General features: G+C 39.5%; 1 protein-coding gene across 1 annotated transcript; it reads right to left on the bottom strand.

The window, feature by feature from the left end:
* Window positions 1-14,318: 14,318 nt before the first annotated feature.
* On the bottom strand, window positions 14,319-15,059 carry LOC110800843 (uncharacterized). The gene is made up of 2 exons (XM_022006170.2): window positions 14,925-15,059; window positions 14,319-14,819 (listed from the first exon to the last, which is right to left on the bottom strand). Exons 1-2 carry the CDS (start codon window positions 15,057-15,059, stop codon window positions 14,319-14,321), a joined length of 636 nt encoding a protein of 211 aa, XP_021861862.1.
* Between the last annotated feature and the right edge of the window lie 1,532 nt (window positions 15,060-16,591).

The following is a 16,591-nucleotide window of genomic DNA, read 5'->3' as shown; positions in this document are numbered from 1 at the left end:
CAATTTTCTCAGGAAATGGCTATAGACACCATCCTCCATTCTCTTCATAGCGGGTATGATCAGTTCAAACTGAACTATAGTATGAATAGTCTGGACAAAACGCTCACTGAGCTTCACGGTATGCTGAAGACCGTTGAAAAGACGCTCAAAAGTGATAAGCAGGATGTGCTTATGGTGCGTGGGGGCAAGTTCAAGAAATCTGGAAAGAAGAGGAATGCTAAGAAAGGTGGCAACAAGGCCAGCCCAACTAAGCAAACTGGCGCCAAATATGTAAAGAGGAAGGTCAGTCAACCCACTTCTGAATCCGAATGCTTCTACTGCAAGAAGAAGGGGCATTGGAAGAGAGATTGCTTGAAGCTAAAGGAAGATCAGAAGAACCGAACAGTCGTTCCATCTTCAGGTATTTTCGTTATAGACTGTATACTTGCTAATTCAACTTCTTGGGTATTAGATACAGGTTGTGGCTCACACTTATGTTCCAATCCACAGGGACTAAGAAGAAGTAGAAAGTTAAGCAAGGGTGAAGTCGACCTACGAGTGGGAAATGGAGCACGGATTGCTGCATTAGCTGTAGGAACTTATTATTTGTCGTTGCCCTCCGGGCTAGTTTTGGAACTGGAAGAGTGTTTCCATGTTCCAAGTCTTACTAAAAACATCATTTCAGTTTCTTTCTTAGATGCTAAGGGATTTTCCTTTTTAATAAAAGACAATAGTTCTTCGTTTTATTTTAAAGAGATGTTTTATGGATCTGCTAGATTAGTCAATGGACTTTATTTATTAGATCACGACAAACAAGTTTATAACATAAATACCAAAAAGGCCAAAAAGGATGATTCAGATCTCACCTATCTGTGGCATTGTCGATTAGGCCATATAAACTTGAAACGCTTAGAAAGACTTCAAAAGGAAGGAATTCTAGAACCATTTGACTTAGAGGATTATGGTAAATGCGAATCATGTTTACTTGGCAAAATGACAAAGCAACCTTTCTCTAAAGTTGGAGAAAGAGCAAATGAACTATTGGGTTTAATCCATACAGATGTATGTGGACCAATGAGTACAAATGCTAGAGGTGGTTTCAGCTACTTTATCACTTTCACTGATGACTTCAGTAGATATGGTTATGTCTACCTAATGAAGCATAAGTCTGAATCCTTTGACAAATTCAAGGAATTTCAGAGTGAAGTAGAGAATCAATTAGGCAAGAAGATTAAGGCACTGCGGTCTGATAGAGGCGGTGAATATCTGAGCTATGAATTTGATGACCATCTGAAAGAATGTGGAATTCTATCAGAACTGACTCCTCCTGGAACACCACAATGGAACGGTGTGTCGGAACAATGGAACAGAACCTTGCTAGACATGGTCAGGTCAATGATGGGTCAGGCCAAACTTCCATTAGAATTTTGGGGACATGCACTAAATACAGCTGCACTCACTATAAATAGAGCTCCGTCTAAAGCTGTCGAAAAGACTCCATATGAGTTATGGTTTGGAAAACCTCCAAATGTGTCTTTTCTTAAGATTTGGGGATGTGAAGTATACGTCAAACGATTAATTTCAGACAAACTTCATCCAAAATCTGACAAATGTATCATTGTGGGCTATCCAAAGGAAAAAAAGGGGTATTACTTCTAGAATACATCTGAGAACAAGGTGTTTGTTGCTCGAGATGGTGTCTTTTTGGAGAAAGATCACATTTCCAAAATGACAAGTGGGAGAAAAGTAGACCTCGAAGAAATTCGAGTCGAACAACAAACTCTAGAGAATGCTCAAGATGACATTCAGGATGAAACTCAGAGACCTTTAGAAGAATCTGGTGAGAATCATGGTCAATCTAGAAATGTTACCCCGCATAGATCGCAAAGATATAGATCTCAATCGGAAAGGTACTTAGGTATTTTGACGAACGAGAGCTATGACGTTCTATTACTTGAAAGTGATGAACCTGCGACTTACAAACAAGCTATGACGAGCCCTAGCTCCAAACAATGGCAAGAAGCCATGCAATCTGAATTAGACTCCATGTCTGAAAACCAAGTATGGGATTTGGTCGATTTGCCAGATGGCTACCAAGCCATTGGAAGCAAATGGGTTTTCAAACTGAAAAAAGACAAGGATGGGAAACTTGAAGTTTTCAAAGCTAGATTGGTTGCAAAAGGTTACAGGCAAGTCCACGGTGTGGATTACGATGAAACCTTTTCACCAGTTGCAATGCTAAAGTCTATTCGGATAATGTTAGGAATCGCTGCATATTACGATTACGAAATATGGCAGATGGATGTCAAAACTGCTTTCTTAAATGGCGTTTTAACAGAAACTGTGTTTATGACACAGCCTGAAGGTTTTAAGGATCCAAAGAATGCTAAAAAGGTATGCAAGCTAAAGAAGTCAATCTACGGATTGAAGCAGGCATCCAGGAGCTGGAATATACGTTTTGATGAAGCAGTAAGTGACTTTGGTTTCATCAAAAACGCAGACAAATCTTGTGTATACAAGAAGGTCAGTGGGAGCAAAATTGCTTTCCTAGTATTATATGTCGACGACATATTACTTATCGGTAATGACATTCCTATGTTGAACTATGTCAAGATTTGGCTTGGGAAATGTTTTTCGATGAAAGATCTAGGAAAAGCACAGTACATATTGGGCATCAAGATTTACAGAGATAGATCTAAAAAGATGATTGGACTTAGTCAAAGCACTTATATCAATAAGGTGCTTGATAGGTTCAAGATGGCGGACTCCAAGCGAGCCTACCTACCCATGTCTCATGGAATAACTCTAAGCAAGACTCAGTGCCCAAAAACACTTGATGAGCGTAGACGAATGAATGGGATTCCATATGCATCATTGATTGGTTCAATAATGTATGCTATGATATGTACACGCCTGGATGTTGCGTACGCACTCAGTGCTATGAGCAGATACCAGTCAAACCCAGGAGAGGCGCATTGGACTGCTGCCAAGAATATTCTGAAGTACCTGAAAAGGCACAAAGATGACTTCCTGGTCTTTGGTGGAGATGATGAATTAATTGTTAAAGGATATACGGACGCAAGTTTCCAAACCGACAAAGATGATTTCAGATCACAGTCTGGGTTTGTCTTCTGCCTCAACGGGGGTGTAGTAAGCTGGAAAAGTGCTAAGCAAAGCACCATTGCGGATTCTACAACTGAAGCTGAGTACATTGCTGCACATGAAGCAGCAAAGGAAGCTATATGGCTAAGGAAGTTCATAGGTGAACTTGGTGTAGTCCCCTCCATTAAAGGACCAATAGCCCTGTATTGTGATAATAACGGAGCTATTGCACAGGCAAAGGAGCCTAGACACCACCAGAGAGTCAAGCATGTACTTCGTAGATTTCACCTTCTACGAGAGTTCGTTGAAAGAAAAGAAGTCGAGATAAACAAGATTGGAACTGATGACAACATATCAGATCCATTGATAAACCTCTGCCGCAGGCGAAGCACAACTCGCACACTGCAGCTATGGGAATCAAGCATATTGGAGAATGGCTTTGATATCCCTGTTTAATGTTTTAAAGTTTTAGAGTTTAAATCTTTGTAAAACATTATTGGTTAATCATTCACAACAAATGAAAAGAATTCATTTTTCCATTTAATTTGTGGTTTATTAAATGATGAGTCCCTTCAATTTGACGATATATTCAAGATAGACTGTCAGGACCAGTCCTGTGACTAAGAAATGTCTATCAAGTGAACTTGAATGTCAAAGGTTGAAAATGGTCCTTGTCGGAGTTTTCTATGAAATTGGACGCATAGAAAACGTTAGACGATTAGAATGCAAGATGACTAGTAGTTCTGTTTCTTGAACTATGTGGACATGGCAATGTCATAATCATTTGCATAGATACTTACTTTGGGAAGACTAGTATCGGACAAGACCTATGAAACTTTACTGTAAGAGATGAAAATCTGTCATAAGTAAATTTCATTAAATTATTAGACACTAAATCCTCAATACCTGAGTGATTTGAGATTACTTGTTTGAGAACTGGTTGCTTTGACGTTGACCAACCGTCGCACCGTAAAAGGAGGCTATAAAGGCAACGCTCAGGTAATCACCTATCAAACGAAGTCAAATCTCAAGATCGCAAGATTGGGATTGTCCTCCCATAAATCGGTATGAGATGCTTAAAAGTTGTACAAGGCCACTCGGAGAGCTAGAAACTGTGAAATGCATGGTCGTGCTCGGATGAATCATAGGCTATGATTATCTGTTTATTTGATCAGTTGAACTCTGAAACCGAGAAACACCTCTGGACATAATAAGGATGACAACTCTTACCTTATGTTCAAGAGCAAGCATCGAGCGACAAAGGAATTAGGAAATGCACACTTGTCCCTAAGGACAAGTGGGAGACTGAAGGAAATAATGCCCTTGGTCCAAGTATGCATTCAATGTTAAGTCTAATAAATGCGGTTCAGTATTAATTAACAAGTTAATAATTCAGTGAGATCAAGTGAGCTGAATGCCTGACTAGAGGCCGCTTCAGTTCAAGTGGAATTAATTATATTAATCCACATCTTACTCTTGACTGAACCCGTAGGGTCACACAAATAGTACGTAAACGGATCAAGTATTTAATGGCATTAAATACTCCATCTATGGATATTCGGAATCAACGGATCTTGGTTTCAGTGGGAGCTGAGATCGTCACAGGCAAGAAATGAATACTCCGGAAACGATGATATTGCCGGAAACGGAAATATGGATCGTATCGGAAATATAAATATTATCCAAGTCGTAGATGTTGCCGGAAACGGAAACATGGTACGTATCGGAAAATATTATCGGAAATGGAAATATTGCCGGAATCGGAAATATTGCCGGAAACGGAAATATTGTCAGAATCGGAAATATTATCGGAATCGGAAAATAATTCCGGAAACGGAAATATTAAATATTTGTTCGAAACGGAAATTGATTCCGGAATCGGAAAATTTAAATATTGTTCGTATCGGAAATGAATTCCGGAACCGGGAATTTAATCGGAAGCGCATCGTACGAATAAACATCGGACGAGCCTGCTAGACGCAAGGCCTAGCACGAAGCTAGGCCCAACGCCTAGCAAAGCCCGCGCGCGACCAAAGCAAGCAAAGCCCAAACGCGAGAGCAAGGCCAGCAGGCGCGCGCCCCTCGTGGGCTGCGAGCACTTGCTGGGCCTGGGCTCAGCGCGCGCGCGCGCATGGCGCCCCTCGTGGGCTGCTGCGCATGCGTGAGTGTTTGTGCTTGCGTACGAGACCTTGATCGGTTAGGATTCGTATAAGATTGATTCCCTAAGTCTACTAGATAAATTAAGTGATTGAATTTTAGATTAATTTAGATTCACTAAAACGTTTCCTAGTAGGATTCTAATATCCGATACCCATGCCCTATAAATAGGTGATCAATGCTCACAATTTATATCGAGTATTCAAGTATTCAAAAGTGATTTTGAGAGCAAAATTCAGTCATACAATTGCCTATAAAGTGCCGAAAATTCTAAGTACCTTAAGGGCGATCCTAGTTGGTCAAGCTTAAGGCGGATCCGGACGTGCTGTGGACTATCTATGGAGGGAAGACACTTGGAGTCCTAAAGACTTGTTCTTGTTCGGTTCGGGCGCAGCTAGGGAAGGCACCCAACAAAGAGTATGCATCTAAACTATGCTAAATGATTATGTGTAAATAATATGCTTTCCTGGCTTTATGGTTTTTTCCGCATGATTTATGAATTGTCATATGTATCATAACCTAACACAGAGCTGGAACAGTTGAAGCTTCTGAGTTGTAAGCTCCAAGAAAGGGAAAACGTAAATATCTAGGTAGATTACTTTGCTTAGATTTTATGTAAATTATTAATCTGCTAAATGGTATACAAGGAACACGGGAACTTGGATTTACTTTGTTTAATTATCGAATATTTGGCATCAAAGTTTTAAAGAAAATTATTCTGTCAAAATCAATATCTTTTCTTTAATAAAAATCGGATTTTCTTTAACAAGTTTATCTTTTAAAATAAAACAGTCTAACTTTCCTAAAACTTCTCCTAATTATTTTGATAACTTAACAAACTGTTTTTAAAGAAAACTAAAGTGATTGACTTGGTCTAAACCACGACCAGTGATTGAGGAAGTTAAGGGAGAAGTGGTCTTCCCTTGTTCCTCAAGTCAAGGGACGTGGAAACCTAAGCTTCTGTTAGTTGGCAGTTGAGTTCTTGAAAGGGAACAAACCCTAAGGACAAAACTCTATAAAAGGCCAAAACGTTTTTGTGAAAAATACACAAATATTCTAAGAGTTTTTGCTTTCCTAAAAACGTATTATCAAAGATTTTCTTAAAGCAGTTTGTGTCCTGGAAAATTCAGAGTTCCTAAGTTCCTCATATACAAAAGCATTATTAATATCTAGAGGTTCAGTAAACACGAATTGCATTTTCTGATTAGAGAGGATACAGTTATCCTGTTTAGGCTTAGAGTTTAAGTCTGAGAGAAAGAGAAGAAGTAAGAGTTGTAATCTGAGTAGATTATTGTGAGGAACACAAGTTTGAGAGGAACTTGTGTTAGAGTGTTATTGTAATCGAGGCATTACCATAATAAAAAGGAATTCTCTTCTTGATTAGTGTCAAGAAGTTTTCACAATTATTATTTCTGTCTTTCCTATTCTCAGATCCTTTATAATTTTCTAAGTTCCGCAAGAAACTTTATCAAAGTTCCAATTACATTTCACCCCCCCCCCTCTTGTGCGTGTTCCTACTGGAATATCAATTGGTATCAGAGCCAGTACTCACTAAAAACACAGGAAACCCTGTTTGAGTCAAGTTCCTGATAGTATGAACTCACAAGAGAAACTGGAAGAAGGCTACTCCACGCAAAGGCCTCCTATGTTCAATGGCAAGTTCTACTCATACCGAAAGAACAGAATGGAGATATTCATCAAAGCGGAAAACTATCAAGTTTGGCGTGTGATTGAAGTTGGAGACTTTGAGGTAACAAAGACCAATGCAGAAAACGAGGTAGTTCCTAAACCAATGTCTGAATTCTCCAAAGAAGACTTTGATAAATATGAGATGAATGCTATGGCAGTTAAAATCTTGCATTGTGGACTTGGACCCCATGAACACAATAGGGTCATGGGATGCAAGAACGCAAAACAGATTTGGGAATTGCTACAAGTAACCCACGAAGGAACTAATGAAGTTAAACGTTCCAAAATTGATCTGTTAATGTCTAAATATTAGAGATTTGAAATATTTCCAAAAGAAACTATTCAAGAGATGTTTACTCGATTTACTAACAGAACAAATGAATTAGTTTCTCTTGGTACAATCATTCCTACAGATAAACAGGTGAGAAAAATACTAAGGAGTATGCCACAAGATGATCGTTGGAGAACAAAGGTTACAACACTGTTTGAAACCAAGGATTTTACAAAATTCAACATTGAACAACTTGTTGGTTCTTTGATGACACATGAACTGCATCTTGGAGATGCTGTTCTTGAGAGCTCCAGAAACCGAGGACTCGCTCTAAAAGATGAGGAACTCGATGAGTCTGGACCAGATGAAGAAGAGGTTGCTATGCTGGTCAGAAAGATGAGAAAGCTCTACAGGAACTTCAAACTAGGCAACCAGAAAGGAAGAAACTTTGCAAGGAAAACTGTCAGTTCCAAAACTGAGCAAGGTTGCTTCAAATGTGGAGAAACTGATCATCAAATTCGTGAGTGCCCTCTATGGGAAAACGACAAAGGCAAAGGGAAAGGAAAGGAACAAGTCAAGGAATGCTACAATAAGTCCACCTTCAACAAGCCTAACTTCAAAAAGGCCATGATAGCTGCATGGGGCGAAGCAACAGACTCAGAAGACGATGAGGAACAACCTAATGAAGAAACTGCAAATCTCCGCCTCATGGAAAGAACAGAAGGAACTGAACGAGTTCCATCAGAAGAAGTAAGTTCCTCCACTCTTCAGTGTCTTTCAAAGTCAAAATTAATTGGACTATTACTAGAAACTCTAGATGATTACAAAAAGTTAAGTATGCTAAAAGCGCAAAGTGATAGAGCCTAAACTCAGTAAAGACCACATAAACTATCTAAACAATATTAGATCTGATGTTCAAGGCAGGTTCTTTGAATTGCTAGATAGAAATACCACCATTAATGAGTCATTCGAGAGAGTTAGAAATGAAAACATCCTTCTACAAGTGCAACTCAGTCAATATAAAATCTTTAATCTAAGTTTAGACCCTACAAAATCCTTGGAGATTAACATGGGAGTTTTTAATGTCGACCTAGAAAGATTAAACAAAGATCTGATCACCGCAAAGGAACAGAAAGAGAAACTAGAAAGGGAACTAGCCATGGCCAGGGCACAGAAACAACCACCTAAAGTTCCTTCTAAGTCGATTGAGAACGCTCAATCTAAGAGAACAGAAGGTTTAGGTTTTAACCATCAAACTAGTCATAAGAAAAAGTATGTGGAACTCCCAAGTGTGAAATTCTGTTTCTCTTGTGGAAGTGGAAGTCATGTAAGTACTGATTGTTCTAAGATGAAGGAACAGGATCAAAGAAACATAAATTATGTAAGGCAAAAATGGGTTAAGAAGTCAGATATTGTAGTTGAAAAGGAACTCGAGGAAACCCGAGTTCCTGTAACTAACCTTTGATTTCCTTACAGGTTCTAGTGAAGGGGAACAGCTCGTGGTATCTCGACAGCGGGTGTTCCAAACACATGACAGGAGACAAATCTAAATTCCTCTCACTAGAAGCCTACAATGGAGGAATTGTGACCTTTAGAGACAACATGAAAGGAGAAATTGTTGGAATTGGAAAGGTTGGAAGGTCAAGTTCCCATGCCATTGAAAATGTATTTTTAGTCGAGGGTTTAATGCACAGTCTACTAAGCATTTCTCAATTTTGTGACAAAGGAAACTCTGTAAGTTTTACTTCTGAAAATTGTCAAATCATTAATAATAACACTGGGAAGGTTATTTTGGAAGGAACTCGTAAAGGGAACACATACTCTGTGGATCTCAATACAGTTCCCAGGAACAATTTAACCTACCTTAGTGCCATTGAAGAAGATCCCCTACTATGGCACAGGAGGTTTGGACATGCTAGTTTCTCACTACTTGACAAACTAAGATCAAAGGAACTGGTTCGAGGACTCCCCTCAGTCAAGTTCCTAAATGATAAAGTCTGTGATGCATGTGCAAAAGGCAAGCATGTCCGAAGTTCCTTTAAGCCTAAGAAATTGGTAAGCACAACAAAACCTTTGGAACTGATCCATATGGACTTGTGTGGACCAATGCGAATCCAAAGTAGAAGTGGGAAAAAATATGTTCTAGTTATTGTTAATGATTATTCTCGCTTTACTTGGGTCATATTTCTAACAAGAAAAGATGAAACGTTTGATGAGTTTGTTGCATTTTCAAAGAAAATCCAGAAAACTACAGGTCATCAACTGATCCACATAAGATCTGATCATGGAACAGAATTTGAAAATTACAAATTCGATGAATACTGTGAGGAACAAGGTATGGACCACAATTTCTCAGCTCCCAGAACTCCACAACAAAATGGAGTTGTTGAGAGAAAAATAGAACTTTAGAGGACATGGCAAGAACCATGTTAATAGCCAGTTCCTTGCCTAGGAACTTCTGGGCTGAAGCAGTCAATACAGCTTGTTATATTGTAAATAGAGTTATGATTCGAGCAATCTTAAACAAAACCCCCGGCCCTATGAACTGTTAAAAGGTATAAAACCCAACATCTCTTACTTTAGAGCTTTTGGTAGCAAATGTTTTATTCACAATAATGGCAAAAGGAACTTGGGGAAGTTTGATGAAAGAAGCGATGAGGCAGTGTTCCTAGGATATGCTCTAAATAGCAAAGCTTACAGAGTCTATAACAAAAGGTCTATGTGCGTTGAGGAAAGTGTACATATATTATTTGATGAATCTAACAAATCTGATATAGTATAGGAACAAGAACACTACGAAATTGGTTTGTCTCGTACTGCAGACAATGATGAGGAGTTCCAACCAACTAGACAAACATCCAAAGGAACTGTTCAACAGAACCAAGAAGTTCCAGTGCAAGAGGAACACGAAGAAATCCAAGAAGATCCAGCTCTAGAGGAAATAGAAGCAGCACCTGAACCTGAGGAACTCTACACTGATCAACAAGGAACTCAGGTCACAGAAGGAACTGAGGGAATTGCTACAACTCCAGCAGCTTAGTTTCAACCCAGACCTTGGAAACACCAAAGCTCTCATCCAATGGAACTCATTATGAGTGACATTAGAAAAGGAACTCAGACAAGGTCACAACTCAGGAACTTCTGTGCATTTCACGCGTTCCTCTCCATATTTGAACCAAGAAATCACATAGAGGCTTTGGAAGATGCTGACTGGATCATAGCCATACAAGAAGAATTGAATGAATTTAAAAGAAACAAAGTGTGGCACTTGGAACCCAAACCAAAGCACTAGAAAGTGATAGGACTGAAATGGGTGTTCCGGAACAAAAAAGATGAACATGCAACAATCATAAGGAACAAGGCAAGGTCAGTGGTCAAAGGTTATAACCAACACGAAGGTATAGACTTCGAAGAAACTTTTGCACCTGTTGCTAGATTAGAAGCCATTAAAATTTTAATTTCTTTTGCTGCATTTATGGGTTTTAAACTTTATCAAATGGATGTTAAATGTGCTTTCTTAAATGGTTTTTTAGAAGAAGATGTCTATGTGGAACAACCTCCTGGCTTTGAAAATCCCGAATTTCCAAATCATATTTACAAATTAGATAAGGCTCTCTATGGACTAAAACAAGCCCCTAGATCTTGGTATGAGAGATTATCAAAGTTCCTCCTACAAAATGATTTTAAAAGAGGTAGAATAGACAAAACTTTATTTCTAAAATCTAGAGGAACTGACTTGTTAGTAGTTCAAATCTATGTTGATGATATATTATTTGGAGCAACTATGAGATCTTGTGCAAGGATTTTGCAAACCTGATGAGCAGTGAATTTGAAATGAGCATGATGGGGGGACTCAACTTTTTCCTTGGTTTGCAAATCAAACAAACTGAGGAAGGAATCATGATCCACCAACAAAAGTATGTGAAGGAACTCCTAAAGAAATACGAGCTAGAATCAGCCAAAGTAAATCACACTCCCATGGGAACAGCTACCAGATTAGACACTGATCCAAATGGGAAAAGTGTGAATCAAACAAAATATAGAGGTATGATTGGATCACTACTATACTTGACTGCTAGTAGACCTGACATTTCTCTTAGTGTAGGACTATGTGCAAGGTTTCAATCTAATCAAAAGGAGTCCCACTTAACTGCTGTAAAAAGAATACTAAGATATCTCAAAGGAACTGATGACCTATGCCTATTCTATCCAAGAAGTGGATCATTCGAGTTAAAAGGATATGCTGATGCTGATTATGCAGGTGACTTGGTAAATAGAAAAAGCACATCAGGTATGGTACAGTTCCTAGGTCCATGCATGGTTTCTTGGGGTTCCAAGAAACAGAACACTGTTGCTCTATCCACAGCTGAAGCTGAGTACGTAGCTGCTGCAGCTTGTTGCTCACAAATACTATGGATAAAACAACAGTTAAGAGATTTTGGTATTATCTATGATTGTGTTCCTATCTATTGTGATAACACTAGTGCTATTTGTATTTCAAAAGATACGGTTCATCATTCCCGGGTCAAACACATCCACATTAGACACCATTTCCTTAAAGATAATGTTGAGAAAGGCTTAATTAAATTAGATTTTTGCCAAACTGATCACCAAATTGCTGACATTTTAACTAAGCCTTTAAACAGGGAGAAACACGAGAAAATGAGGATGGAACTTGGGATGATCAAACTAAGGTAATTTGCAATTGAAGTTCCTCCAAGGCAAAAACAAAAACTGTGGTACATATAGATTATTACGAACACAACTTTACGTGTGCAAACATAGTTGAAGCTTACCATCGTAGACGATCTACTTACGCAACAAATATAATCGATAAGCTATTATCCTTAAAATTAGAAATACTAGATACAAAGATTAAGCAAGTCTGTTAAACTTTTTTATTTATTTTTTATTTTTAATTTTTTGTTCTTGAATTTAAAACTGATTTTCAAAATTTAAAAACAAGGTCACCCAATTCAAAGTATTTCCTCGGTTCCCATTGGCATTAAATAGAAGGAACCCCTCATCTCCCCCATTCACTCTCCATCTCCACATTTTTCACCTCTCTCACATGTCTTCTCCTCTGCCACCATCAAACCACCCTCCTATAAGAACGACTCCACCATGGTACTCACCAGTCACAACACCGATCTCACCAACCTCAAACGCAAAAGAAACCCATCTTCCCCAGTTCCCATGGACACCTCACCCATGCAATCCCCAATTCCCCTTCAGATGCACACCCCAGTTCTTGCACTCACTCAAGGGGAACACGTCAACTCCGATGAGGAAATGACCACCCCAAACCCTAATCCTCAATCACCCACCAGAAAAACCAAAAAATTCCGTGTTGAGAATTCCGACGATAAGATCGAGGAGATCGAGGAAGCACCGGAGAGTCCTCGAACTCAGGGGGAAGGAAACAGCCCGGCAAAACTAACGGCAAAAGAGAGCAACTTGGTGGAAGGGTTCGCAATTAACTCGACTTGGTGTGAGGCTACAAAATTCAACAAATTGACTGAACTTCTCGAGCAACAACAATGGGTAAGCTTGTTGAGTGTTTATGCTAAATCCCCTTTAATTCCTGGTGCAATGAAAGAGTTCTGCAAAAACTTTTCGTGTGTTGATAATGTGTGTTCCAGCGTGGTCAATGGAACTAAAATTGAATTTGATGATGTGTATTTGGAGAAACTGTTTGGAACTCCCAATTCAGGATTTGATGACTAGGTTAAAGGTCAAGTTAAGGTGACTATAGGAACTGTCAGTGAGAATGACATTGTTGGGTCAATTTGGGGGGACTGTAAAATCTCTACATCCACACAACAAAACACCTTTTCTCCTTTACAAAAACTCCTGTTTAATATTGTTTGGAGAGGCATAGTTCCTCGCACCTAAAAGAGGAACATTGCAAGTCTTTCTGATGCATGCCTAATGTACTGTCTTAAACGAAAAATTCCAATTAATTTTCCGGCTATCATGATCAAACACCTCTCCACCTGCATCCCTAAATACAAAATACCCTATTCCTCACTACTCACCTCAATCTTTGAGAGTTTCTCGGTTGATCTAAGCAAATATGCTACCATGCCCCTAAAATCCACTCAAATAGTTCAATCCGAGATGCTTACCCTGTTAAAACTAAAAGTGGTTGAAGGAAAAGTCATTAGATGTGGTAAGGAGGAGAAGAAAGAAGAAGAGGAGGATGAGGAACTCACCCCCTTGAGAGTTAAACTCTCTCGAGTTCCTCACTCCTCCCCAAGGAAAAAGGCTGTTGCACAGAATGGAAAAAGGAAGAATATTAGAGTAGCTAGTAGGGAGAATAAGACGAGGGGACCAGTGTACATGGATATCACAGGGGAGAAAGAAGTAGAGGTTGACAAATTGGAACAGGTGGAACAGGATGATGTAGAGGAACCTGAGATTGAGGTTGTTGTTCCTATCAAGAAAGAGGAATTGGTTCAAGCAGTCAAGCTGAGGAACAAAGCTAACACCACTTCGAGGCAATCCTTGGCTCGACCAGTTCCTCCAGCTCAGCCACCTGCTTCAAAATATGGTAGTTCCTCGGGGTTTGCTGGGTTTTCTGAGAGTTCCAAGGATCAACACATCATGGAACTCAAAGCTACTGTATCTCACCTGGTGGAACTGCAGAAGAGAACTGATCACAAGATTAGTCAACTACAGGCACATGTGGGTTCCTTGGTTGAAGTTGTGAATACTCTTCAAGCCAACCTTCAACACTACTCTAATCATGCAAATGCAACTCGAGCAGCCATTCTTTCAAAGATTGACAACCTGGAAGCTGTCGAGGAAACAATTGTTGAAGAAACAGCTACATCTGGTTCCCCATCTCAAGCCTAAATCCCATTCTGCCTATCTTTATTTTATGCCTATGAAACAATTTGTTTTTGTTGTTTTGTATAACTAATCTCGGGTGGACCTTTGTTTTCTGTTGTTTTCAAAACTTTTAAGACTTTTTTTTTTGGCAAGCAAGAAGAGTTTTATATATATTAATCTCAACAACAATTATAACCACTCAAAAGGGGAGAGGCAAACCTTCTAGGAAGGACTCCCTCAAGCCCTAGAGAGGAAACAGGAGCTCACAAGAGCAACAGACCAACTATTACAGAGAATGAAGCCACTCCCTATCTCTAGTTCTAACTTTCTTACTAAGGATACTTAAGATCCTGTGCGTAACAGTATACTGAATGCATTTCACAGTGTTGACAATAGAAGGAACTGTCTGTTCCCAAATAGCCAGATTTGTTGCTCTCCATATCTGATACACAATGCTGGCCACAACAGCATAAGCAACTCTCCTTTTGAAAGGGTTCTTACAGTACTTGTGGAGCCATTTCAGCAAAACAGACAGTTGAGTCCTAGAGCTGTGAAACCCCAACCACTGTAAAACCAAAGAGCAACACTCTTTACTGTAGTGACAAGAGAAAAACAAATGTGTACAAGTTTCTGTACCTAAGCCACACAGAGCACATTGATCATCATTGATGACACCATAGGTATGAAGTCTATCCCTGGTCCTGAGTCTGTCTTGAAGTGCAAGCCATAAGGTTATTCTGTGTTTAGGGAGGGTAAATCTATTCAACACATAGGAATGCCAATGGACCTTTGGAGCCATATCACACAGCAGTTAATACATGACCCCAATAGAATACTTTTGATCAGTTAACCAGCTAGTGGAATGAAGTCTATTTGAGCAGTCTTGCTTTACCTTGCAAATGTACTTTATAGCCCAACTTGCAGCTACAGAGGGTCTATACACCAGCCAATCTTTTTGCTTAACATAAACAGCATGCACCCACTTAACCCATAGGTTATCCTGTTTTTGAGCAATAGCCCAAGCCATTTTTCCAACTGCAGCTTGGTTCCATCAAGCCAGATTCCTGAAACCTAGCCCACCTTGAGTTTTAGAACCACAAAGATTGTTCCAATAGACAGGACCAGGTCTGCTATCATCATAAGTGCCAAACCACAAAAAAGCTCTGCAGACTGCATTGATTTTTTTAATTACAGACTTAGGAAGAAGGAAAATTTGCCCCCAGTACACACAAATGCTCATGAGAACTGAATTGACTAACTGGGTTCTTCCTGCAAAGGATAAATGTCTACAGCTCCAGATTTTAATTCTGGACACCATTTTGTCCACTAGGAGATCACATTCACCACCTTGGAGCTTCCTGGTGCTAATTGGAACACCAAGGTACCTAAAAGGAAGAGTACCAAAGGTGAAACCACTGATTGTGCCAATGTTCAGTTTAGTGTGCTCCACAATTCCACAACAATAAACTGAGGATTTATTGGGGTTTGCCTGTAGGCCAGTGGTATCTGAGAAAACTTTGAACCCCTCAAGCAGCAATGCAACTGAGTGAAGCTCACCTTTGCAGAACATTAGTAAATCATCAGCAAAGCACAGATGATTCAACTGAAGTGTTCTGCATCTGGTGTGAAATCTGAACTGGGGACATTCACCCACTGCTTTCATGGACCTAGAGAAATAGTCCATACACAAAGTGAAAAGTAAAGGGGACAAAGGGTCACCCTGTCTCAAACCTCTCTGGGGTTGGATTAGTTCATTAGGCTCACCATTGATGAGGATTGAGTACCTTGTGGTTGACAAACAAGTCATGATGAGCTGAACAAAAAAGGGGGGAAACCCTAACTCCACCATAACTTCTTCAATAAAGCCCCATTCAACTATGTCATAAGCTTTTCTGATATCTACTTTCAACAAGCAGCAGGGACATGTTTGAGATTGATTGTACATTTTGATCAAATCCTGGCAGATGAGGACATTATGGAGGATGGATCTTCCAGTAACAAAGGCTCCTTGATTGGGAGAGACAATTGCAGGGAGTACCTTGCTAAGCCTGCTACAGATGAGTTTAGTGATGCATTTATAAATAACATTGCAACAAGCAATGGGTCTAAAGTCACTCACTGGAGCAGGAACAGAAATCTTTGGGATCAAAGTGATAGAAGTTACATTGATTTCTTTGAGAATTTTTCCAATGGTGAAAAAATCATTGATAGCACTATGTAGGTCATTCTTAATGATGTGCCATGCAGATTTGAAGAAATGGCTGTTGTAGCCATCCATTCCAGGTGCTTTGTGATCAGGAATTGACCATAAGACACTTTTGATCTCCTCTAGGGTGAAGTTGCACACCAACAAACTTCTATGAGCATCAGTTAGTCTTGGCCCCCTATCCATAATCAGAGAGTTCACAGGAGTTCTCTGGTGCATCTTGTTGCAAAACAAAGCTGCATAGAATTGAGTGAAAGCCCTTTTAACTCCATCAGGGGTATCTGTCCAGTTTCCATTCATATCATGGATTGAATGAATTGAGTTCTGTTGTCTCCTGTGCTTGATACTTTGAT

This window comes from Spinacia oleracea, chromosome 6, assembly GCF_020520425.1.
Source record: "Spinacia oleracea cultivar Varoflay chromosome 6, BTI_SOV_V1, whole genome shotgun sequence".
Taxonomy (NCBI): domain Eukaryota; kingdom Viridiplantae; phylum Streptophyta; class Magnoliopsida; order Caryophyllales; family Amaranthaceae; genus Spinacia; species Spinacia oleracea.
Note: the sequence above shows the minus strand (reverse complement) of the source record. Positions and strands in the feature narration are given on the sequence as shown.

Excerpts from the sequence above, each read along its gene's own strand:
- LOC110800843 (XM_022006170.2), bottom strand. The coding sequence starts at position 15,059 with ATGGCTTGGGCTATTGCTCAAAAACAGGATAACCTATGGGTTAAGTGG. Across the intron at positions 14,820-14,924 it reads CTATAAAGTACATTTGCAAG|GTCCATTGGCATTCCTATGT; the intron begins GTAAAGCAAGAC and ends ATGGCTCCAAAG.